This window comes from Hemicordylus capensis, chromosome 4 (genome assembly GCF_027244095.1).
Source record: "Hemicordylus capensis ecotype Gifberg chromosome 4, rHemCap1.1.pri, whole genome shotgun sequence".
Taxonomy (NCBI): Eukaryota; Metazoa; Chordata; class Lepidosauria; order Squamata; family Cordylidae; genus Hemicordylus; species Hemicordylus capensis.
Genome location: NC_069660.1, coordinates 187,684,977 through 187,710,169, shown reverse-complemented (window position 1 = coordinate 187,710,169; position 25,193 = coordinate 187,684,977). Strand labels below are relative to the sequence as shown.

The following is a 25,193-nucleotide window of genomic DNA, read 5'->3' as shown; positions in this document are numbered from 1 at the left end:
ATGTGGGAGCCTCTCGCAGAGCCCTTGAATGCTACCGACAGACACTTGATGGATCTGAAGTCCTTGGTGCAATCCAGGTAATATAAAAAAGCCATCTGCACATCAAAATAGTGCACTGCATGTTCTAAAGCGGTAGATGGATTCCGGAAGAATGTAGGAAGGACAATGTCCTGGTTGAAGTGGAAGTCGGACACCACCTTGGGTAGAAAGTCTGGATCCATACTCATTAGCACTTTATCCGGACAGATGCTGGTGTATGGCGAATCTATTTAGCCATAGTTATGGCCAGTAAGAAGGCAGTTTTCAAAGTTTGATGGAGGCAGAACCCATAGGTTCAAATGGATCATCTGTCAAAGTTGAAAGGACCAAGGATGTGCTCCATGGTTCGATGGGTGTGCAGACAGGTGGATATACATTCATGAGGCCTTTGAGGAAGACTTTACTCTTTGAGTGTCAAAAGAGAGTATTTCCATCATAGCCTAGATGTCTTGGATAGCGCTGTTAGGTGCACTTTCAAAGATGCATTTGCCAGCCCTTGTGATTTTAAATCAGTCAAGTAGAGTACGTCCTTGATTGTGGCTTGGGCAAAGCGAAAACCACACATCCTTGTATAGGAGTTGAATCAGAGCCATTTGCCTTTATAATTACACCTGGTAGAAGGCTTTCTCTGGTTCAGAAGGATCCTGTTCAAGAGTCGATTAGCCATGCTGTCAGACGGAGTGTGAGAACATCTGGGTGCAGTGTGCTGCCGTTGTCCCATGTTGAGAGATCTGGCTCCAGTGGTAGCGGTTCCCTGACAGTCTGAGTACCTGTGGAAACCATAGTTGTCTTGGCCACCATGGAGTCACCAGGTTGTTGGAGCCATTGGAAGGTGGGCAACCACTCGGCTGATCAGTGGTCATGGAAGAAACATATAAGGGATCTCTTGCTGCCAATCCATCTGGAAGGCGCCTCCTAGTGATCATAGGTTGTACCCTGTCTTGTAGCAGAATTGAGTGCATTTTGTGTTCTCCAAGGAGGCAAACAGATCTACAGTTGGCCGTATCCAACTTGTGAAGAGAGGTGTAATATATTCTGTCTTGGTTTTCCATTCATGGTGTTGTTACTGTGGGAAAACCCAACTCGGGTCATCGGCCAGGATGTTGTCTAAGCATTATCTAACTGCGCCTGTAGAACGTTTTCCTGTGGAAGTGGTAGGAAAGCTTTCATTGCTTTGAAGATGGCTAAAAGTTCCAGGAAATTGATATTTAATTGTTTTTGTTGCAAGGTCCACTTGCCTTGTAACTGATATGATCCGCAGTGGGGCCCCCAGCCCAGCACAGAGACGGATCTGTTAGCCAGTTTGAAAGAGTCATCATTTGAAAAAGAACCCCTTCCAACAGATTACTGACCACTGATCACCAGGTAAGTGAGCGTAGAATTTGATCCAAGATCACTAGACATAGGTTCTGATGATGCACATTCAGGCAGAAGACCGACAGAAACCAAAGTTGCAACTTGTGCATCTAACTGGGCATATCACACCACTGCGTTGCAGGATGCCATAAGACCTAGGCGTCTTTGAATGAGTTGGGCTGGTTGAGATGGATGTTGCTAGAAAAGGAGAATCAGGACCCTGATGCACTGGAAGCATTCCTGAGGTAAGTATGCCCTCCTGGTTTCTGTGTCTAGAACAGCCCCAATGTAGTTGATTTCATGAACTAGTTCCAGCTTGGATTTTTCCAATTGACTTGGACCCCCAAGTCTTGGAGAAGAGATAATACATATTTTGTCTGAGGAAGTAACTCTTTGTTTTGGAAGTCAGAAGCCAGTCGTCCAGGTAAGGATAGACTGATATGCCCTGTGTCCACAAATAAGCTACCACTGCAGCCCAGTTTTCCCTATAATGCGTGTGCACATGCCTGCACTCACAAGTTTTTTTGATATCAGCTCTGTTAATTTTAGACCCTGCTCAGGTTGAATCAGGAAGGCCCCATTCTGAATGCAGGTGCGCGCACACTATCTTGATACTTCTGCCCAGAACAAAACTCATTTCGCACACAGATGAAAAAAAATCGAGAGAACACTGCTGCAGTCATACATTTTGTAAATACCCTGGGGGCAGTGGCAAGCCCAAAGGCTAAGACTGTGTATTGGTACACTTTATTTCCTACTTAGAACCTCAGATATTTTGTGTGTCATGTCCTGATGCAAATGTGGAAGTAGGTGTATTTGAGATCCAGCGTCACAAACCAGTTCTCTTGGTATAGAACAGGTCGGATCTCTTGGAATGCTATTATGTGGAATTTTAGCACATGGACAAATGATAGGTCATATGCTGCCATCTCTCTCTGGGATCAAGAAGTAATGGGAGTAAAAACCCTCCCGTCTGCGCACCCACTGTACCAGGGCAATAGTCCCTTTGGCAAATAGCTCCTTCATTTCTAATGACACCTGGGAGGGTTAAGTGTGATCCCTGTAAACTTTGGGGTTGTTCTGAATGTTATAGTGTAGGCTAAAGATATGATCTTTAGGACCCAGCAGTCAGATGTTATGTGGTGAGACTGGTGTTTCTCACTTGCCAAGATGTTGTGGGCCCCGGTGGCAGGAGAAGGGTGGAGTCTAGTGGTGACAGTGGGTGGATCTGAACCTCAAAGATGTTTCTGAGGCTCAGTCTGCTTCGCACGCTGGGGTATGCCTGACCTCTCCCTGCCGTGAAAAGGATGCTTGTGGTAAGGTTGGTACTGCTTCTTAAAATCACGGTGTTCCTGATGTTTAAATGTGGATTTCTGCCTCAAATTTGGATGGTATTTGGAGCCATCGGAGAAGGTAGATGTTGATGCAATAAAAGTTTTAGCGGTGAATTTTGATTTCTTCATTTTCTCCATGGTGGAGTCTATGTCCTCACTGAAGAGGCCCTTACCGTTGAAAGGTAAGCCCTCCATTCTTTTTTTCATGTCTCCCTGCAAGCTGGTGGAGTGAAGCCACGTGAGTCTCTACAGGGAGATAGCAGCTGCCAAAGAGCATGACTCAGTCTCAGCCAGATGTTTGGCAGTGCTAAATTGTTGGTGGGTAAGTGCTGCTGATTTATCCAACATGTCCTGGAATTACTTTTTAAATTCTTCAGGAGAGAGGACCTCCATAACATTCTGTAAATCCTCCCATAAGCCACAAGTATAATTTTGCTGTGCACACTGAATAATTCACTATTTTAACCAATAGGCAGGAGGTGGAATAAATTTTTCGACACCCAAAATCCATTTTTCTCCCTTTTTTATCTGCAGGAGTAGTATGTCTGTGACATCTTCTATGATGATGCAGCTCCTTAGCCATCTCCCTAACATGACAGTGTTACACTTTATTTTGTTCATTAGGGGAGACGTGAGTGGTTGGGGCCACGTCAACTGGAGGATCAACTCTGTTGTCTGGGTCATCTGGATTAGACTCGAAGTCCAAAGAGCCATGGTGATCTGAAAGTAAATGAGATGGAGAAGGAGGTACACATGTTTGTGTTTCATTAGTAGTTTTTCATGGAGTTGGAATATTCAGTGTTTGTGTCCCAATCTCCAGGCTTTCCTAAAAAGTCTGTATAGCTGTATCTTTTAAAACTTTGACAGGGAGCCGTCTGTGTGGTCACTGAAACAGTATTAATTGTAGATTGTAATGGCATGGCTACAATGGCTACAATGGTTATCAGCTCCAGTCAGGGTGTGTACAGTATGAATTGGAGCTGCTACTGTAGCTAGCAGTAGATATCGTTTTGTCTGTGAAGACTTCCAGGGTTGATCCTCTTGAAAGTCGTAGGGAAACTGGGAGACCTGGTCCCCATAAATGTTGATGCCAGTGTTGCCCCTGCAGCCAATGAATGTGTGAAGCCACATGTATGCCATGGCGAGGGTTCTGTCAAATGGGCAGAAGTTAGTGTACCTGGTGTTTTGCAGACCAAGGACAGTGTTGTAACTGATTCCCCAGGAGTTTCTGCTTCCTATGTTTGTGAGAAATCTTTGAATGTTGATGTTGACTATTTCGTTGTCCATGTGTGGTTGACGGCTCTCAATATTTCTGCTCTTGGTTGCTCCTTTTCCTTCTAAGTTGAAATTCTCAATGTCGAGCAATGCTTGTCGATCCCAACATCAGAAGTAGTGGATTTAGAGGGCAGGTTCTGAAGATCTGAAGGAGAAGGTGTCCTTTCCTTCATTAAATCCACTGTATTTTAGACTTCTTTAGTCTTGGGGATAAGAGAGGGTCCTCCAATCCTGAATGTTTATGTTTCAACTTCGAATGCTCTGTTGTTGAAGAGGGAGTAGACCTTGAAGAGATTTTTGGGATTCTATACGATGCCAATGCCAAGCTCAAAGTCGATGGCTGCAGTCTCGTAGGAGGATGCTTTGGCGTCAACATTGAAGTTTTTGAAGTAGACGATGAGGTCGTAGGGCAGGGTTCTCCCGATGTTGAAGGGCTTTGCACCTCATCATAAATGGCGACGCAAAGTCGCAAGGCCCGATTCTTTCTCGTCTGCTCTGAGAAAGATAGGCATATTTTGCATGGAGACACATTGTGCTCTTCTCCAGGCAGATTAAACACAAATCATGGAGATCTTTTGAGGGAAGCTTGGCATTACCAGCCAGTGCACCTCTTGAAGGTCCGTTTCTCCTCAGCCATTTTAAGGATAATCTAATTTGTAGTCAAAGTCCGTTCTATTCTGAAATAACACTAGCAAGGTTTGGAAGACGTTCCAAGTCAAAACCAATAAATTCAGTCTTTTTAATCTTAAAGATAAACTCAGAAAGAACTTAAGCAACAAGGCATGACAGCCCAAGGACTGAACGCAATGGCGGTTGGAAAAGAACTGAAGAACAGGCACCCAGCCCACATTTAAATAGCACGCTGAAGGCGTGTGGGAGGGCTCCATCACCTTGATGAGCTGCAGCATTCTACTGTGAGGGTCCTGAGCAGACACATTATCCATTCTTATGGAACTCAACAGATCTTGATCCAGATCATATGCTGCATTTCAAAATGGTTAATCATGGACAGTGTGAGGCAGGATGGGTTAATGCAACAGCTCTTTGGTATAATGAGGATTGCTACACACGATTTCCTGCTTTCCCTGGTGGAGGGCACAGTATTTTTGTTCCCCATCAAAAGACAACAGGGACATCACACTTCCCCCCCACCCTCAACATTTTTGTTATGTGTTATAAGGGCACAGATGATTGGTCTAGGACTGATTGGTGTTCTGAGCTTTCCTCGAGGAGAATGGCCCTGACTCTTCCTGACAGGCCCCACAGAAATTACCGGGATAATTTAGGAAGAAAATATGTACAGTGCGGGTAGGAAGAAAAAAAAAATGCCAATAATGTACAAAGACAGAATTCTGGCTGGGGGCGGGGGTGGAAGCATAGGATACAAAATTTCTAAGAGAAATATGAGTGGTTATAACTAATGATAAATCCCTAAGCAAGAAAGGGAACCCAGGAACAGATTCAGTACATTATCTCAATAGAACACAACTAAAGTTTATAGGTTGCATGTTTATTGACAGTGAATGTTTCTCAGATACATTAACTCCCTCCCTCCCCAACTCTGGCCAAGATTTGAAACAAAAGCAACACTTGTTGCAAGAAAAAGCTGAACATCACACACATGCACTAGCATATACTAACACTAATTATCAGAGGGATTTTTTTAATGGCCAGTGACAAATCTGTTATCATTTATCACTGCTGAGCCTTTTCGCACATTACAAAAAAGTAAACCTGGTTTTACTACTGAATGTATACTCAAATAGCGAGCTGCAGAATCATGGCCCCCAAGGAGTGGACTTGTAAGATGTTCTTGCAGACATGTATATGCTACACTCATACAGATATTTTACTGTATAATTATAATGTTTGAAATAGTATTTACTTTAATATAAGTGCTGCATACAAGCCACTTGAACAGAGAAAATAAGATTGCCTACCTCAGAATACGCCAGTGTGATATGTTCATATATTCCTTGGTGATGGTGGATGGCATCCTCCAAGTCCTGGAGTTCCGATGGAAGCTCTACCTCACCGCATGCCTTACACCAAGAATCCACATTATTCATGTACTAGAAGGAAAGACAATGCCAGTTACTCACAACCAAGCATAAACGAGAGAGAACATTAGGTTTCAGGCATACTATTGTGCAAATGACAATCAAAGCTAGTGTTTTAAGTAAGCGTTGTATCAGTCATCTTAATACAGAGAGTTTTAAAACTCTGCTTTCTTCTAACAAAAGAGCATTCAGCAGCATGAGAAAAAGCAAAACAAGTATAAGGAACCTTTTCAACAAGTTTCTAATACTAACTAAAACAAACTCATTTCTACTATTGCTTCATCTAGTCTAAAAAATTGGTTGTGTTCAAAAAAGAAATACAAATTTATTGTGCTATCCTCTACAAATGAGAGGCAGTTGTTAAAATATGTAGTAAAATGAGAACACTTTGTTAACTGTGGAGGGGCTTGGGAGAGGAAACAAACACATATGGAAGCACTAAAATAATCTGCAGCCAACCCTCAATTCACATGTGAAATAGGACAGTTCTAAAGACATCCAAGAGCTCAATGGTTCAGCTGCAATCCCTGGCATTGGAAAACCGTATCAAATCTTGTGTATCGCCCTCACTCTGAGACATATATACATGTGGTGATAACTATGTAGCTTATAATTCAGAGTCTGTTTTACTGCTGAGAAAGTACTACAATTAAGCACCCAAGCATATAGCAGAACAAACCATTAATGAGGCTAATTCAATTAATCCTAGCCTCCTACATGTTCTATTTTTATTTCTCCTTAAGCTGCATTTGCACCAGGGGTGGGGGTGGGGGGCAACAACGGCACACAAACAATATAATTATCTTCTCTTACTCATTTGGGTGCCACTGCCTACATCACACTGGCTGGGCAAATGGAGGACAGTGGGGACACAGAGTTCTAAGTTGCAAGGTAGATGGAAGAGAAGTATGCATACAAGTTAATAGGAGTTGTGCGTCTGAAACACAAGCATGCTCATATGGGCAATTAGGACTAGGGAAACATTCAGGATTGCCACAAAACTGCATAAATGAATGTGTGTAAGAATGTGCAGCACAAACCTATGCCTGTTTACTCAGAAGTCAGTCTCACTGTGTTCAGTGGGGCTTGCACTACAATAACTGTTTTTAAGACTGCCACCTAAGAATCTACGCACAAAAGGCAGAACCAGTACAGCTTAGGCAGTGTAGCAGACCAGCCCCTGAAATGATCAGTCATTTCCAGTGAAGATAGGAGAAAAATATTGGCTCTAGGGAGGAAGTGGAAAGTGCTTCCTACTTCACCCCCTCCCCAGTTGAGCCTTTGTTCAGAGAAATTGCCTCCTGTAGCTTTCCTAGACAGCAGGCTTTACCGTGGATTTATTGCAAGTCCGAAGCTGCCACCCAAAACTGATGGAAACAGTGGATTTTTTAAAAACCGGATATAAATCGGACTACATTCTAATGTGCAGTGATGTGCACAGACCGGTCCAGAGGCCATTCTAAAGGCCTCCGGACCAGTCCAGACATGGAATGGTTCAGCGCCGGGGTGGGGGTTCCTTTAAGAGTGGGGGGAAGGTGTACTTACCCCTCCCGCCGTGCGTAATTTAGTAAGTATTTGGGGTGGCAGGGTACCTCTCTGCCGCCCCTTCCCCCGGTCAGCAAAAGGCTTCAGAAAGCTTTTTACTTATGCACGCGCGCATGTCACGGAGACATGACACACGCACAAGACTTTCTGAAGCCTTTTGCTGACGACTGGGGGGAACGGGCGGCAGGGAGGTACCCTGCTGCCCCAAATGCTTACTAAAATATGCGTGCCAGTGGGGGGAAAGCGGCGGGAGAGGTAAATACACACTCCCTCCCCCACCCTTAAAGGAACCCCCACCCCAGTGCCGGACCTCAGCTCCGCAGTTCCGTGCACATCCCTACTGCAGATCACCCCAATGTCTGGACTCACTGGAAAGTAACAAGTAGGGAAGTGAATTACAGCCCCTTTATTTATTTAATCAATTTCTATACCGCCCAAAACTTGCATCTCTGGGCAGTTAAAATCATATAAACATTAAAATAATTTAAAACCCATCATTAAAAGTATTAAAACTGTAAATCTAACTAAAAGCCTGGGTGAACAAATATGTCTTCGGTGGCCTTTTTAAAAGTTGCCAGAGATGGGGAGGCTCTTATCTCAACAGGGAGCGCATTCCAAAGTCCAGGAGCAGCAAAGGAGAAGGCCTGTCCCTGGGTAGCCACTGGACGAACTAGTGGCAACCATAGGAGTACATCTCCAGAAGATCTCAATGGGCGATGGGGCTCATGGCGAAGAAGATGTTCTCTTAAAAACCCTTGGGCTAAACTGTTTAGGGCTTTATAGGCAATTAGCAGCACCTTGTATTTTGCCTGGAAACTTATTGGCAACCAGTGTAGCTCTTTCAACACAAGAGTAATATGGTCTCTCCGAGATGACCCAGAAACCAACCTGGCTACTACATTCTGTACCAACTGCACTTATGTACCAACGCAGCCCACAGAGAGCACACTGCAGGTCGTTCTGAGGTTGTTCATCTCAAGAAACCGACACAGCTGGTGTATCAGCCAAAGCCAATAGAAAGCACCTCTGGCCACCACCTGAACCTGGGACACCAGGGAGAGGTTCAGATCCAGACACACCCACAGACTGCATACCTGTTTACATATGCAAAATATGAAACTGTCTTATATAGAGTCAGATCATAGGTCCCTTTAAGCCTAGCACTGCTTATACTGAATGGCAACAGCTTTCCAAGATCTTGGGTCAGATCTTTCCAAGTCCCATAACCTTTAACTGAGGATTCCAGAATCTGGGATCTTCTGCATGCATAGCATGCCTTCTATCCCTGAGTTCCTGACCTGCCCACATTTAGCATTTATATGGCTCTTTAAAGACATTCTCTCAGTAATCCTTACCATGATCCTGCACAAGAGGTCAGTATTATCTTCATAAGCAAGTGTGGTGTAGTGGTTAGAGTGATGGACTAAGACCAGGAAGACCTGAGTTCAAATCCCTATTTAGCCATGACATTCACTGGGTGACTCTAGGCCAGTCACCTGAGAGATCTGACTTCTCTCTCAGCCTTACCTACCTCACAGGGTTGCTGTGAGGAGAAGCATAACCATGTTACACCGCTCTGGGCTCCTTGGAGGAAGAGCGGGATATTAATGTAAAAACCAATTAAAAATAAATAAACACAATATATTACTGACTTGGAGGAGAGGACTGAGGAAGTATGGCTTGCTTAAGGCCACCTTCTGATATTTGAACCCAGTACCTCGTGGTTCACAGCGGAGACTGACAATAACATCATATCACCTTATTATTTATTTATTTATTTAACACACTTCTATACCGCCAAAACTCATGTCTCAGGGCGGTTTACAACAAACAAACAAAAAGCTAAAATATTAGTTAAAATAAATGACCAAAAAACCCCCCACCTTAAAACAGTAGTTAAAACAAAAAAATGACACAGTAAAAGTGAAAACATAACAACAATTTACGTTTTTAAAACATTTTAAAATGATGATAAAACTGTTAAAACAATATTAAATTAAAAGCCTGGGTGAATAGGTGAGTCTTTAAAGACTTTTTTAAAGATGAGGAGGCTCTTATTTCAGCAGGGAACGTGTTCCAAAGCTCTGGGGCAGCAGTGGAGAAGGCCTGTCCCCAAGTAGCCACCAAACGAGCCGATGGCAACTGCAGACGGACCTCTCCTGATGATCTCAATGAGCGGTGGGGTTCATGATGAAGAAGATGTTCTCTTAAATACCCAGGGCACAAGTCATTTAGGGCTTTATAGGTTATAAACAGCACCTTGTATTTTGCCCGGAAACACATAGGCAGCCAGTTTAGATCTTTCAATACTGGAGTAATATGGTCTCTCCAAGATGACCCAGAAACCAACCTGGCTGCCGCATGCTGAACCAACTGTAATTTCTGGAGTATACACAATGGCAGCCCCACATAGAGTGTGTTACAGTAATCCATTCTGGAGGTTACCAGCATATGTACCACTGTTCTGAGGTCGTTTATCTCAAGAAACGGTCGCAGCTGGCTTATCAGCCGAAGCTGATAGAAGGCACTTCCAGCCACCACCTCAACCTGGGACACCAGGGAGAGGCTCGGATCCAGAAGCACCCCTAGACTGCATACCTGTTCCTTCTAGGGAAGTGTGACCTCATCCAGAACAGGCAGATCAAACTCATCTCCCGAGTTCCGACCCCACACAATGAGTACCTCTGTCTTATCTGGAGTCAGTCTCAGTTTGTTATCCCTCATCCAGCCCATTACCTCCTCCAGACAGGCATTTAGGGAGGTTATGCCCCCTCCCAATGATGCTGACATGCAGAAGTAGATTTGGGTGTCATCATCATACTGATAGCACCCTGCACCAAATCTCCTGATGATCTCTCCCAGCGGTTTCATGTAGATGTTAAACAATGTCGGAGACAATATGGAGCCCTGAGGGACACCATACAAAATTTCAGATTTTGAACAACAGTCTTCAAGGGGCATCATCTGGAACCTGCCTGAGAGGTAGGAGCGGAGCCACCAAAGAGCAGTGCATCCCACTCCCAACCCCCTCAGAAGCTCCAGGAGAATACTATGGTTGACAGTATCGAAAGCTGCCAAGAGGTCAAAAAGGAGCAACAGAGTCACACCTTCCTCTGTTATGTCCCAACTGGAGATCATCCATCAGGCCGACCAAGGCAGTCTCCACCCCACAGCCCACCCGCCAGAAAGCCAGTTTGAAATGGGTCTAGATAATCAGTATCGTCCAAGACCGTCTGGAGCTGGGAGGCCACTACCCTCAATTACCTTGCCCAGCCACGGAAGGTTGGAAACAGGCCTGTAGTTGCTCAACTCTGAGGGATCCAAGGTAGGTTTCTTCAAAAGTGGTCTAATAATTGCCTCCTTAAGACAAAGGAGGCAATGCAAGAGATAATTATGCAAGAGATAAGGAGCCTTATTCAGCCTATCCGCTGGCTGAGTTTGAACTGAATCCAAAGCAAAGCTCACATTCCAGGATCACATTTACCATACTTTCCTTTAAACCAATCCATGCCACACTACCACTTAAGGCCCTACTACATCTGACTTCTTAGCAATATACTCAAGTTTCCTTTTGCCAAAATGACTGGCTCTAGGACAGGGGTGGGCAATCTTGGTCCTCCAGCTGTTTAACTACAACTCTCATCATCCCCAGCAAGACTTTATTGTGGCTGGGGATAATAGGAGTTGTAGTTTGGAGCTGATTGCCCACCCCTGTTCTAGGGCAACTGGATGTCAAGAAGGTTCCTGTACTTACGTTTGACAGGTTGCAGCTAGTAATGCAGGGGTGATAAAACCTGCTCCTGGCAGAATGCTCTCTTCTACACAATTATTAAAAGTACAGGATCCTTGTCCTCTTTTTCATCTGTTACCCTAATTAGTTGGTAGTGGACATGATCTAACCCACATCTAGGGTAATCAGAACAAAAAATTCTGCTGTAACTGTTTTGAACAGCAAGTAAAAGGGAGCAACTGAGTACATTTCTCTCTCCCACTTAGCTCAATAAAACCACAATTAAGCAACATCACTATCTATAACAGAAGCAAAACCGATGGGTAACTCAGCTGAGTTTACAAGTGAACAGCTCATTCCCTTAAGGAAGGCATGCTCTACTTATGGCAACAGTTCACTAGGGGATACAAGGAACATTTATGCCTGCTTCTCACTAGATCCGGTTCTTAAATTCACTTGTGACTATGCATAACTTAGAAATGTTACTTTAAATAACCGAGAATGCCTGCAGCTAAAGATCACAGTCAAATGTTTGCCTCAGGTTAAACTTTTAATTTTAGTCTTTACATTCCAACATCTGCATTTTGCCAGTTATCCTTTACTTCCCTTGTGAAACGTTTGGTGGATAATGCAGACTGTGCAACTGTAACAATGTTAAATATCTAAAAGTCGATATTCAACGAAAGCAAGTTAGGGAAAAGTATACTGGTACAAGCAATTGCTTTGTTTAAGTAAAAAGCACAGCCAAAATCTGACTGAGACCCAGTTTGTGTGTGTCTGTGTCTGTGTGTCTATCTAAATAACACCTTAAATGGTGTAGTGGGGAAATGCTTGACTAACAAACAGAAGGCTGCTGGTTCAAATCCCTGATGGTGCTATATCGGGCAGCAGCAGCCCGATAGAGGAAAATGCTGAAAGGCATCAACTTGTACTGCATGGGAGGAGACAATGGTAAACCCCTCCTGTATTCTACCAAAGAAAACTCCAGGGCTCTATGGGCACCATTTGTCAAAATCGACTTGACAGCACACTTTACCTTTATTAACTATGTATCACATGGGGGGAAAATATCTCTACAGTTTGGTATGACTGCTAAATCCCCAAAGTACTTATAAGACATCCTTGCCTTGAGATCTCCTTTCCAGCTTGCTCTGTGCCCATGCTTTGAGCATGACCCTAATGGCAGCACAGCCCCACATGTGCTTTACTGGAGGGAGCAAGGAAATCAAGTCAGGGAGCTCCATATTCCCTCTAGCAAACACACAGTTACAATACCATGAGGATGAGTCGGGTAGTGGTGGCTCACTTTCTTGTGCAAAGTCAAGCCAAGTTCCTCACTTGGGGGTGAGGGATCCAAGCACAGCTGTCGGCAGCTGCTTTGGGGACTGACAGTCACTTGGAGGCTTCTTTTCTATGATACCTTGCTAAGAGACAAGCATGGGAACCAAGGTTTGATTCCAAATTATTTCAAGAATAAGTGAGACCACAGAGAGATCCGTTTGCTGTGTGGAATGTACTGACCTGCTCAGCTTTCTGATGGAAAATGGCCGACATATCCAATAAGGTACTGCGTTCATCCAGGGCTGCAGCAAATGCTTTCCATTCTTGTTCCAACTGGCTAGCAATCTGCTTGATTTGCTGTGAAGCATAGTGACCCGACTCAACCAAACGGTTGGCTACAGACATGATGCGGTTTATGTTCACATACACGTTCTACAAAAAGGGGAGACAAACATGTTAGAGTAGCATCTCGGCCGTGTGATGATGATGATGATGATGATGATGATGATATTAATGTATCCTGCCTTTCAACAACATCCTAGGCAGATTATAAATGCAAAGAAAAAATAATTTATAAGTACAGGTGAAATCAGCTTATCAACTGAAGCCACACAATACCACATCACTGGAAAGATAAAAGCCTCACAAAATGGACTAAAAATCACAGTACAAGGTGTCATCAGGAGTGTGGGAAAGCCTGACCCAATAACCAGGCCTTCAGAAGTTGATAGAACCTCAAGGGGGAGACGCATGGGAGGGAATTCTAGAGGGTTGGGTCACCACAAAGAAGGCCCTCTCTTATGTGGTTGCCAACTGAGCCTCCTCAACAAGACAGCATACAAAGGAAGCCTTTCTTGAAGATTTTATGAGGCAGGCAGATGTGTGGAAGCAGGCAGTCATTTAAGTACCTCAACCCTAAGCCATTTAGGGCTTTAAATGTCATCAATAGCACCCTGAATTGTACCCCCAAAAATGAAATGACAACCATGCAGCTGCCAAAATGTTATATCCTAAGGGCCTTGCTCCCAACAGGACTTAAGCAACTGCATTTTGGGGCAGTTGGATTATCTCAATGTTCTTCAAGGACAGCCCCATATAAAGTAAACAACAATACTCCAAATTGAGATGTAATGAGAATATAGACTACCTTGAACCAGTCTTAATCAATACAGTTAGCACACCAGACAAAGGCCCCTCAAGCCACAGCCAATAACGGGACATCTAGACGCAATGACAGGTCCAGAACTCCCCTCAAACTGTGAACTTGATCCATTAAGGGGAGTGCTTTCCATCTGGAATATCACCCCGAGGCAGCATTTCTCTTGACCAGGAGAGCCTTCATCTTGCCTGGATTTAATTTCAATTAACTGGACCACAATATGCCTTTCACTGACCCCAGGAGCTTCAGGACATTAAGTGCTTCATCAGCTATGGTTGGGTTAGGTAAATAACACTGGGACTCATCAGCACACTGGTGGCACCCAACAGCAAGGCTCCAGATGACGTTCCCCAGTAGTTTCATGTAAATGTTAAGAATCATGAGGGACAAAATAGATCCCTGCAGGATGTCATAGGCCAAAGCATCTAGCAGAAGTCTCCCAGCACCACCTTCTGGAATGTATCCTTCAGGAAAGACCGGAACCACCACAAAACAGTGCCCCCTAGCTTTAACAAGGAAATCCAGAAAGACACCATGGTTGATGGCATCAAATGCCACTGAGAGGTCCAGAAGAACCAACAGAGATGCATTCCCCTTGCCTAGCTCCCAGCAGAGGTCACCTACTAGTGCAACCAAGGAAGTTTCAGTCCCAAAATTAGGTCTGAAACTGGAAAAGGATTCGGACAGACAATCAGTTTGGTCACATTGCCCAAGAATGGCAGGTTTGAGACCACTTGATCGTTGTCAAAATTTGGGACAAATCACCACCATCCTCTATAATAAAACCCCTGTGTGTGATCCCGTGCCGCCCATGTCTTTTTGGGCAGTTCTGGGCATGCGCAGAGCGCGTGCCCAGAACCGCCGAAAAAGATACGGCCGCCCAGACACGGGCGGCCATGTTGGCCAAATTATCTGATGTGGCGCAAACTATTCCCGCCAACGCCGCCCGCCCGCCCCCTCAGCTGCCCAAGTCCTCCGCTCCTGTCCCCACGGGCAGCCATGTCTGCCGACCGACCGCCGCCAACCACCCGCCCGCCCTCCCAGCTGGCCGATTCCTCCTTACCCATAAAAGTCCATATTTAGAGAAGGAGAGAGGAGCTCGCAAGCAGAGCTCCTCTCTGTGCAAAGTCAATGCCCGAACTGGCGCTATGGACGCAAAGGACGCAATAGGCATCCTTTGCGCCCAAAGTGCCAGTTCGGGAAGAGGCTTTTCAGAGAGAGGAGCTCTGCTTGCGAGCTCCTCTCTTCTTCTCGAAATAGGGACTTTTACGGGTAAGGAGGAATCGGCCAGCTGGGAGGGTGGGCGGCAGCGGCTGCCGCGGAGACTTTGGGGCCCTTGCCCGGCAGGGAGACCGGATGCAGCATGCAGGCTGGCGGCGGCGGGAGGGGGAATGGCGGCGGGGGGCCCGGAGCGCCCGTTACTAGAGCCCGTTATTTAACGGGCCGAAATTCACTTGTTAATTATAAAGCCTGATCGCATCACCACCACCCCTCACCAGTCAGCAAAGCATTAACAACCTTCCCAAACAAGCAGCCATCCTTCTCCTGGCTGCCCTAGTTAGCAAGCAGGGGAACTGTCAATCATGCACATGGATGCCTTCACACTCCCAAAGATCCTGTCCACATTCTCACACTGAACAAGCTGAAAAGAATCCATAGCACTTGGACATACAGGAGCTGCTAAGGACCTCTAAGAGAAATCAGTAGTCACCCTGACTGAAAATCGGAATTTACTCAAGTCTTTATATTATAAATCAAGGCTGTAGTCATTTTGCACACCAACCATGCAAATTCAGAGGCTTGTATTAGGCACTAAATTCAACATCCTCAAAAGTATCCACTTTAAGTATTCTTTTTTTGGGGGGGGGGATTATATTCCTACTCATTGAGAACCAGCAAAAACATTTGTAAATGCTTATAAACATTCCTATGAGATGTACAGGCAAGCCCACACACACACACAAAAGGCTTCCAGAACAAGTCCTATGAGCCACTCTGTACATTCTTGCTGTCCAAACCAGGAATAAGCTGGTTACAGGATATCCTTAGATGAACCTGAATCACAGTGTGGTATATGGGAAAAGATAGTCTTCTAAATGTGTCAGGCCAAAGCCATTCAGTCCTTTATAGCTTATGACCAGAAACCTGAATTGCATCCTCAGTGCCCTAAGAAGCCCACTCAAACTTCCAGCTTCATCTGAACTGAGCAGAACAAGGAGGGGAAACTCTATTTCCTGGATGGCTGACATCATTCTGCATAACTGCCTACACTGAATGGAATGGGCATCTGCCTGAGGGCTACTCCCCAGAGAAGATTGTGGACAAAAATTCTAGCCATCTTCATATCAGACCAGCTGTTCACTTACTTTACAAAGACAACTCGTTCCTCGCCTTAACTTCAAGGCATCCAGCAGAATTCTCACCAATGGGGAAAGGCCATAAAACAAGCCACAACTCAGAGAGCCTAGTCAATCAATGTTTTCTTCCTTGGATAAGGTGAGAGATGTATGTATGTTGAAACTAAGACTTAGTTCTTACCATGGTGGTAATGGTGTATCTGGGCAGTACCAGATGGGGGGGCTAACATAATTGAATGTCCTCCCATTTTAAAAAAAATCCTACGCAGAAAGCTACAAGTTAGGGAGAACACTAGGCAAGAACACATCTCCCTGATATGCTGCTTCCCTATATGCAGAGTTTTATTTTGGTATGGAGGAGAATTCAGTCACATGAGCCTCCACCTGTAGTCTGTGTTACAGTGAAGATGCAGGTTTACCTACTCAAAATGAGAACTACATCTAACTCGTAAGAGAAACAGGCAACCAACTGTCATTTTATATGGGACATTCTCTAGAACAGGGGTAGGCAAGTTTTGTTATTCCAGCTGTTGCTGAACTACAACTCCCATTGTCTAAAGCCACAATAAATTTTATTTATTTTAAAATAAAAATAGTATATTTTTAATTCAACAAAAGCTTAAGTGCCAAAGATTGCCTACCCTTGCTCTAGAGCTAAGCGAGAGCTAACCAAAGCTTCTTCTGAACTGAGCAGAACAAGGAAGGGCAGGTCTATTCCCTGGAAGGCTGGCATCACTCTGCATGATGGCCTATACTGAATGGAATGGGCATCTGCCCTTGAGGGCTACTCCCCAGAGAACACTGTGGACAACAGTTCTAGACCTGCTAACTGAGCAAAGTTAAAAGTGGTGATTCTCTTTATTTAGCAGGGGGAGAGTAACTGGCCCTATCCATCCCAGCACAGCATCCCTCCAGTGGATGCTGGTGGTATCTATTTTATTTTTTAGATTGTGAGCCCTTTGGGGACAGGGAGCCATTTTATTTATTTGTTCATTTGTTTATTTAACTCTATGTAAAACACTTTGGGAACTTTTGTTGAAAAGCAGAACATAAATATTCATCGTACATAAATTCATCGTACAGTTGCTCCTCAGAACGGGAGCTGTTATATGAAGCCCCTCAGAGCTCCATTCTGTCACCAATGCTTTTCAATATCTATATGAAACAGCTGGGTGAGGTCATTAGGAGGTTTGGTGCTGGGTGTTATCAGTATGCTGACGACACCCAAATCTACGCCTTTTCATCTTCAGGAAATGGCACTCATTCTCTAAATGCCCGCCTACAGGCAGTAATGGGTTGGATGAGGGATAACAAGTTGAATCCAAGCAAGACTCATTGTAGGGGCTCAGAATCTGAGGGATGAGTTAGATCTTCCTGTACTGGATGGAGTTACACTCCCCCAGAAGGAGCAGGTGCGCAGCTTGGGAGTACTCCTGGACCCAGGCCTCACCCTGGTATCTCAGGAAGAGGCCATGGCCAGGAGTGCTTTCTATCAGCTTCAGCTGATTCAACAGCTGCGTCCATTCCTTGAAGAGAACGATCTCAAAACAGTGGTGCATCAGCTGGTAACCTCCAGGCTTGACTACTGCAATGCACTCTACGTGGGGCTGCCTTTGTACATAGTTCGGAAACTTCCATTAGTTCAAGATGTGGCAGCCAGACTGGTCTCTGGGGCAACCTGGAGAGACCATACAGTATTATGCCTGTCTTGAAACAGTTACACTGGCTGACAATATGTTTCCGGGCAAAATACAAAGTGCTGCTTATTACCTTTAAAGCCCTGAATGGCTTAGGGCCAAGTTACCTTAGAGAGTACCTTCTTCTGTATGATCCCCACCGCACGTTAAGGTCATCTGAGTAGGTCCGTGTCCAGCTACTACCAGTGCATCTGGTGGCGACTCAGAGGCGGGCCTTCTCTGATTGATTGATTTCTATACCGCCCTTCCAAATATGGCTCAGGGTGGTTTGTTGCTCTGTTGCTGCTCCTGGGCTAAGGAATGCACTCCCGGCAGAAACCCGTAATTTGAGTTCATTATTGTCTTTCAGAAGAGCCTGGCCTTCCAGGGTTACTAAGTTGTTGTAAACTGTTTTAAATTGTTTTAAATGTCTGTGCCCTGGTTTTCCAGGGTTTTTAGCTCTTTGAATGTTTGTTTAGTTTTATTCTGTTTTTATAGTTTTGATTTTAATTGTTAACTGGTTTTAATTGTTTTTATTTTGTTGTAAAGTGCCCTGAGCCATTTTTTGAAGAGCGGTATATATAAATTGAATAGATAGATAGATAGATAGATAGATAGATAGATAGATAGATAGAATATTTGCCATATATAAATATTCACTGTATATAAATATTTGTCATAACAAAAGATTCTATTAAGAAGCCTTCACATATACCACACGCAGCTTGTGTCAAGAAGCCTCCCAGAGTCTGGACAGACAAGTTCAGGGACTACAAATCTCCTTTTGCCCAAGGTTCAAAAGCATCCCTGAGCAAACCCACCAGTGCTTGAAGCCTTAAAAAGCACCCCTTGGGAACTCAACTCTGAAAAAAGATTGTGGCCAGGACTTGGACGAATCACATACAAGCCAAAAGCAGACTTTACACATCTGCAGACTCTGTACAAGAACCTCTCAGGGAAAAGTTGTTAGAATTGTAATATATGCAAGCATTAGCCGTTAAATCAATATTCGTAACAAGGGAATTATAAACTTCAGATCTCTATTTCACATGGTCCTTTTTCTTGTCACCCAAAACAAATAAATACGCTTAACCACCCAGAGATACAAGGGTGTAAGCATCCCAGTCTCATAAACCTATCAAGTATGCAGCCTAGAAGTAAGGCTCCTTAACAGTCAAACCTATTACTATAAGTAACAAGCTAATCTTCAGAAGAGGAAAGAACAAAGCAATATTCTTGGACCAAGGTAGTGGTAACTAGCTTTTTTGGCAAGTGAGTCACAAATTCAAATCAAAACATGAACCTGTGTCAGTGTGTACAATGGTACACATACAGTGCGCACATGTGCATGCACACAACTTACTTTAGTTTGCTTTTGCCTCCAAGTCAACTGAACTGAAGAACAAGCAGAAGTGCAGGCCTATCCATATTGCAGAGTGTCATGGGCCAACAATCACCAGTCTAAGCATTTTACACATATCTGCTGTGTGTAACCATCCATGGATGAAGATCTCAGTACCCTGACAGAATCTGAATATGTATCATGGAACAAAAACGCCATTAAAAGTACACACCTAACAAGTAAAATGCACTAATTCTTCAATCATGAGGGAAAGTGACTAACCACAGTTTAGCACTCTTGTTTTTCAGAAGCAAACACTGAAACCTCATCCTGCTAAAACATTGAGCCAATATTGCTTCTCCAGACCCACCATCACCAGATTTTAAGAAGTAGTACAAAAAAAAGGAGTCGTTTCGTTTGAGTAGAAGTCTGCATTAGATGGTTTGTTGGGTCAGGGAATGAGGGTGCAGGCCACACTGCACTTTGAACCCATCTAATTGACACAGCTTGTCTTTAATTGTGTGCCACTTGTTTGCCGCAACTACAAAAGGACCTTTGGAGCAGTGTTCCCTCTAAGGTGTGTGCACTCACAAGTTTTTTAATGTCTGCTCGCTTAATTTTAGATCCCGCTCAGATTGAATCAGGAAGGCCACAGGCTGAATGCATGTGCACACACAGTGGCTTAATATTGCCACACAGAACAAAACTCATTCCACATGCAGGTGAAAAGAATTAGAAAGAACACTGCTTTGGTGGGCTTAAAAACAATTTATTAAATCAGTCTCAGGTGACAGGTTTGTGAAGTAAAGAATAAAGAAACCAAAAAAAGAACCTCAAGCCTTAAGAAAAGAAAATATTTTGCCCAGAGTCAGAGAATCACTTCAGGTTGCCATTATTTTTACCTTATCTGACCTTATTGCTTTAAAACTTAGAGTAACTTTTACCTTACCAGTTCCACAGAAATCCAAGCCAAATATCAACTATAAGCCCAAGGAGCACTTTAGACCAGCACTATATTTGGCTTATTTCACATCATATACTACATCTTTTCAACACAAAGGGTCATGAGAGGCATAAGTTCCTGTCTATTAAACAAAGAGCCAGAGAGAATAATTATGGCCATTTTGCTGATTTGGGGTTGTGGTAAAATGAGAGGCCACAACTATTTTGCTTCCTGAAAGGATGCAGTGGTGTTCCTGGACCAATTTAAGCTTCACGTCTTGCTTCCAGCTGCCACTGTTTTCTTCTTTTTTTTTTTACTGTTTCTCATCTTCTGCCTGCAGTTGTTTTACCTACTGCTGCACATGTAATGCTACATACGGGAGGGTTTCTCCTCAGCACAGAGTTGAGAGGAAACTATAAGTGTATAGCCATAAGGCCCAGAATTGGTTAATACAAGCTGTGTTTTTCGAGAGGTGCAACAAATCTTGTCAAGGGCACGTGGTACACAAACTTCCAAATAAGAGGGTAAGCACTGGAAAGGGAATTCATGATCTCTGGAAGCCCCAACTTCAGAATTTGCCATGAGTGATGCATCTCAGCAGGATTTATTGCAAGTGATCAATATTGTCAAGCACTGAGCTTCACACAGGCAAGTTAAGAGCACAAGACCCTACTAGTAAGCACACAGCTATCCTGTGGAAGAAAGTACTCTTGCTGTTTGCATTTCTAATTAGTGAAGAGAACAGCAAAACCTTCTGTTCATAGCAAAAGAAAAGAGCTTAAGAGGTCTGTCAGAAAATCAGGCAAAGAGCAACAACCACCTACAGATAATCAGGCAAAGAGCAACCACCACCACCCCTTTAGATGTATAAACTAACGAAGAGCCTTGCTGGCTCAGGCCCAAGGCCTATCTTATCAAGCATCCTATTTCCCCACAGTGGCCCACCAGATGCCTCTGAGAAGCCCACATGCAGGAGATGAAGGCATGCCCCCTCTCCTGCTCTTACTCCCCGCAACTGATACTGGAGACAAGCATTGGTGTCTATAGACACTGATAATCCATCTAAATTAAAAGCAGCATTCACAAGGAACAAGAACTTTGTGGCTATTTTCTCTTCCCTCGTACCTCACCAAATCACACAAGATCTAGCAAATTTCCGAGTATTTGACTTAGATGTAGGAGACCTGAATACAAAAGACATCAGGCACACAGGCAGAAGACTCAAGGCCACCTAACCCAAGGGGACAGCGTAAACCAAAGCTTCAGACCTCATCTCCTATGCACACCATTACAGTCTTAGTTGTGGGGCAGCTTCCAAACCTTTGGCAGTGGTCCCTGTGCAAACAGAGTTCTCTTTGCCTGAGTGCAAGGAGCTTCTGCCGATGGTCTGTATGTTGCCCACAAAATCTGGCTAATACAACAATATCCATTAAGAGCAGATCTTCATAAACTGTTCTGGTTTGAAATATTTAGTTTCACTACAGGCATGTGAGATAAGTTAATACTAGCTGGCCCGGGCGCAGAGCATCTGCGCCTCTAGTTCTCCCATTTTCTCAGCCCACGGCCACTTTCCTCTCCCCCTCCCCCAGGCGCTGCTTTTTCTCCACCACCACCCGGCTGCTTTCTCTCCCTACCCGCCCGTTGTCCTTATCTTCTCTGCCGTTTTCCTCTCCCCCTCCTGGCAGCTTGCTCACAAACACTCGCGGGAGCTGCCGCACATGAAATTAGCGACAGGTACGTCTAAAAGAATTAGATAGATAGATAGATAGATAGATAGATAGATAGATAGATAGATAGATAGATAGATACCTGTTATCTTCATGCAAGTCCTACTGATCTCTATGCAATTTGTGCATGGGTGACTGCATGCAGGGAATTGCAGCCTAAAATTTTAGAAACTGGCCACCTCTGTCCACCTCTGCCTTTCAACATGAGCTTTGGGAGAATGCTCCTCCTTGGGCCAGAGCTTAGGTTCATAAAGAATTAAGCACAGACAACTTTTCCTAATCACGTCTAAAAATTCAAATTACACACAATTGAATCACTATATCAGAGTCTGAGTTTTTGTTTTTTTATGCAATAGATGTGTATCTCAGTTTTCCTAAAGTGGCTTACAAAACAGAATACAACAGGTTCCAGCAAAATGGTAACTCACTTTTAACAAAAAAAGGTATCCAACAACTTGGGATACTATCAGTCAATAGAGCCTTACCATGTTCCCTTCCATGCTTCCCTACAGCTGCAGCAATGTGTTATTTTGGTCACTGCATCACCCGAGCTTACACGTAATCAATTCCCAAACACTTAGAAGTGTCATATGGGGCATCAGGCCATGTGCTAAATCATCATCTCTCTTCATCCCACATTACTAACAAGACATTTTAACTACTTTGTACCAAATGGGAGGTGCTAAAGTATAGGAGAGGCTTTATTTGCCAACAAGATGCAATGTTTAAAAAGTGAGACAGCAATCAAATTACACCTCTTCCCATGTAAGTGAACAGTGTCTGCATATTGACTCCAAAAATATGGTTATTAAATGCACCTCGGATCTCCATATGCGGTTTTCTATCGAGCTTTAAAAAAAATTCCTACTAAGGCATTTTGCTGAACATAGTATACAGCCAGGCACCTTAAAACGGAAACAATTTGGAGTTTGTTGACCCATTTGTCACCCTCATGTAATTGTGGGGCAGGGCAGAATATAACCCATATTAATCACAGATTAATCTAGTGCATCTTAAAATATATGTTTATGCTGTGTCTTCTTAAAGTTCTGTGATCTTAATCATTCACCATCTCATAAGGGACTCACTGCCTCTGCGAATATCAAGTTAAGCGCACTTTTGAAAAAAAGTAGGCCCAGATGGGGGACTCCAGTAAACCTTCTCCCTTAAAGGATCATTCAAACTCTTTTTTCTACGCAGACTCTTTTTTCTACCAACAGGAGACTGGTGATAAGTTTCCACCCTTATATCACACCTCTATAGCTCCAAAATAGCACAAGAGATACTTTTGAAAACCACCTTTGCTTTACGGCAGGACTACGCAGACCCTACCAAGGCATGGGGAAACTGCAAGCAATATTCCTACAATTTTAGAATCATATAGGGTGGTTTGGATGCCCCAGCTATATGAACAAGTTGGGATTTGTGTCATGTGCTCCTGAGATCCATGTCCCAGTCCTGAATACACAACAGAAATCTAGGCCTGCTAACTTTCACCTGGCCATGCCCATATAGAATGTTAGACATGCAGGGTCAAATAAGACAAGATGCTTAGAGATTTATGATTTACTTTTCCCCCTTAATTCAAAAGAGGGTATAGGGGTTCTGCATCAGTTCAGGGAGGCAGTGCCTAAGGGTGGTGCAGTCCAATCTTTCTTTTTCTTTTCCTGCTTTAAATCCCTCTGCCAAGTTTTTCCCCTCAGAGGGACCCCTACATTGAAATTGTACCCACAAGCAGGAGGAGATCAGATCAGGCCAGGCATTTCCAAGCATCTTATCTGATTTGGCATGGAGAGGTTTTAGATGCATGATGCATCAGTTATCAAATAAACTACAGCAGAAGACAGAGGAAGCCATCCAAGGGCCGCTTTTGTCATTATTTAGTTGTGCCGGAGTTTCTGAAGTGCATGCCCTTCCCATAGCACTCTAGTAAGAGAAAACCTGGGCCACATGAGAGAGTTTGTGCTACGGCACCTTCCCACACCAGCACTGTCCCAGTTTCTTGGAGGAATAACATGACATGTGGGAAACCACATTGCCAGTTCCTCCCCACATGACCTTGATCTTCCAGTGTTACCAGAGCACCATGGAACACATGCCACAGCAGTCTCCATGCTAAGGAAACATCAGAAAAGAATCCAAAAAAGAACACCCAGCCAAGAAAACGAAATCCAAGCAACTAGATGCTGCTGAGCAAGACATACCTTGTTTAACTAAAAGATCAAAGAAGAGGAAAGCTGTGAATTTTATATATAAGCTGGGTATCAGAAGATCTATCTGTCTAAAGCACTATGGCCTACATATAATCATCATCATCATCATCATCATCATCAACAACAACAACAACATTTATATACCACTTTTCAACAAAGATTTCCAAAGTATTTTATTTTACATAGAGAAATAATAAATAAAATGGATTATCAGTCACCTTCCTGAAGCAAACTGTTTAGTTCACACTGTTATACTCTTCTGCCCTTCCTAAGGTCAGTTGCCTTACAGCTTTCTAGGTGAAGAGCTTGGATTTCCAACAGAACAGCATCACTTCTGGATTTGAGCTAGCAAACTAGAGATTTTGCTGTAGCATCTTAATATCTAAACAAACAAGCTAATCAGATATAGTTCTTAAGCTTATGGTCCCTTATTGTTGCCCTCTGGACAGATGAATATTATTGAACCATTATAGATTAGCAACAAAATGTGTGGGTACGTGAAAATGATTGTGCCACGTGGCCTTTGATTACTGGACTCCTAGAGATTAAATGCCTTGATACACAAGCCAAGGAAAGCCAGAAGCGCAAGCTGAATGTTTCCTTTTCACACAACCCTCACCTAGAATGACCTCTTCAAGCAAGTTGGTATTTGTTTCCATTTTAATTCAACTCCTGTCCTCTGCTTAGACTGCCCAAGATGCTAATTAACTTAAATAATTAGTGCTTTTTGAAATAGGCATGCCCACACAGGCCTCTGCCTCTTGTAGCATTGAGAAGTTCAAAATTGCGGTTTAACCAGGCCACATTTGAACTACACATATGAAACTGAAAGTGACGCCAGAGAGAACAGTTTGACATTATAAGCTTTAGTAAATCCGACCTCACTAGTTTATTCATGCATTTCAAATGTTTTAAAAGCTGTCAATTAAAGACAGGCAGCCATGCTCAATCAATTGTTTTTCTTATCTTGCTTTTCTTTTAGGAAGCTCGAAACAACTTACATGTGGCTCCCAGGCAATTTCTCATTCAAACAGTGACCAAGATGACACCTCCTTAGGCTTAGCAAGGTAACACTATCAGGTGCCCTCAAGATCACTACCTGGGTCTCCCCATAGAGTCTGCACCCATTTTCTTGGGTACTGACAACAGTATAACC

At 43.8% G+C, this 25,193-nt stretch overlaps 1 protein-coding gene across 10 annotated transcripts in view; it reads right to left on the bottom strand.

Moving 5' to 3' along the window:
• Positions 1 to 25,193, bottom strand: part of TRIO (trio Rho guanine nucleotide exchange factor) — a 371,831-nt gene that overhangs the window by 212,681 nt on the left and 133,957 nt on the right. For all 10 annotated transcript variants that reach the window (XM_053242690.1, XM_053242687.1, XM_053242689.1 and 7 more), the window contains 2 exons: positions 12,861 to 13,052; positions 5,945 to 6,076 (listed from right to left, as the gene is read on the bottom strand). In XM_053242690.1, the coding sequence (XP_053098665.1) occupies positions 5,945 to 6,076; positions 12,861 to 13,052 (324 nt within the window). The remainder of the gene's footprint in view (positions 1 to 5,944; positions 6,077 to 12,860; positions 13,053 to 25,193) is intronic.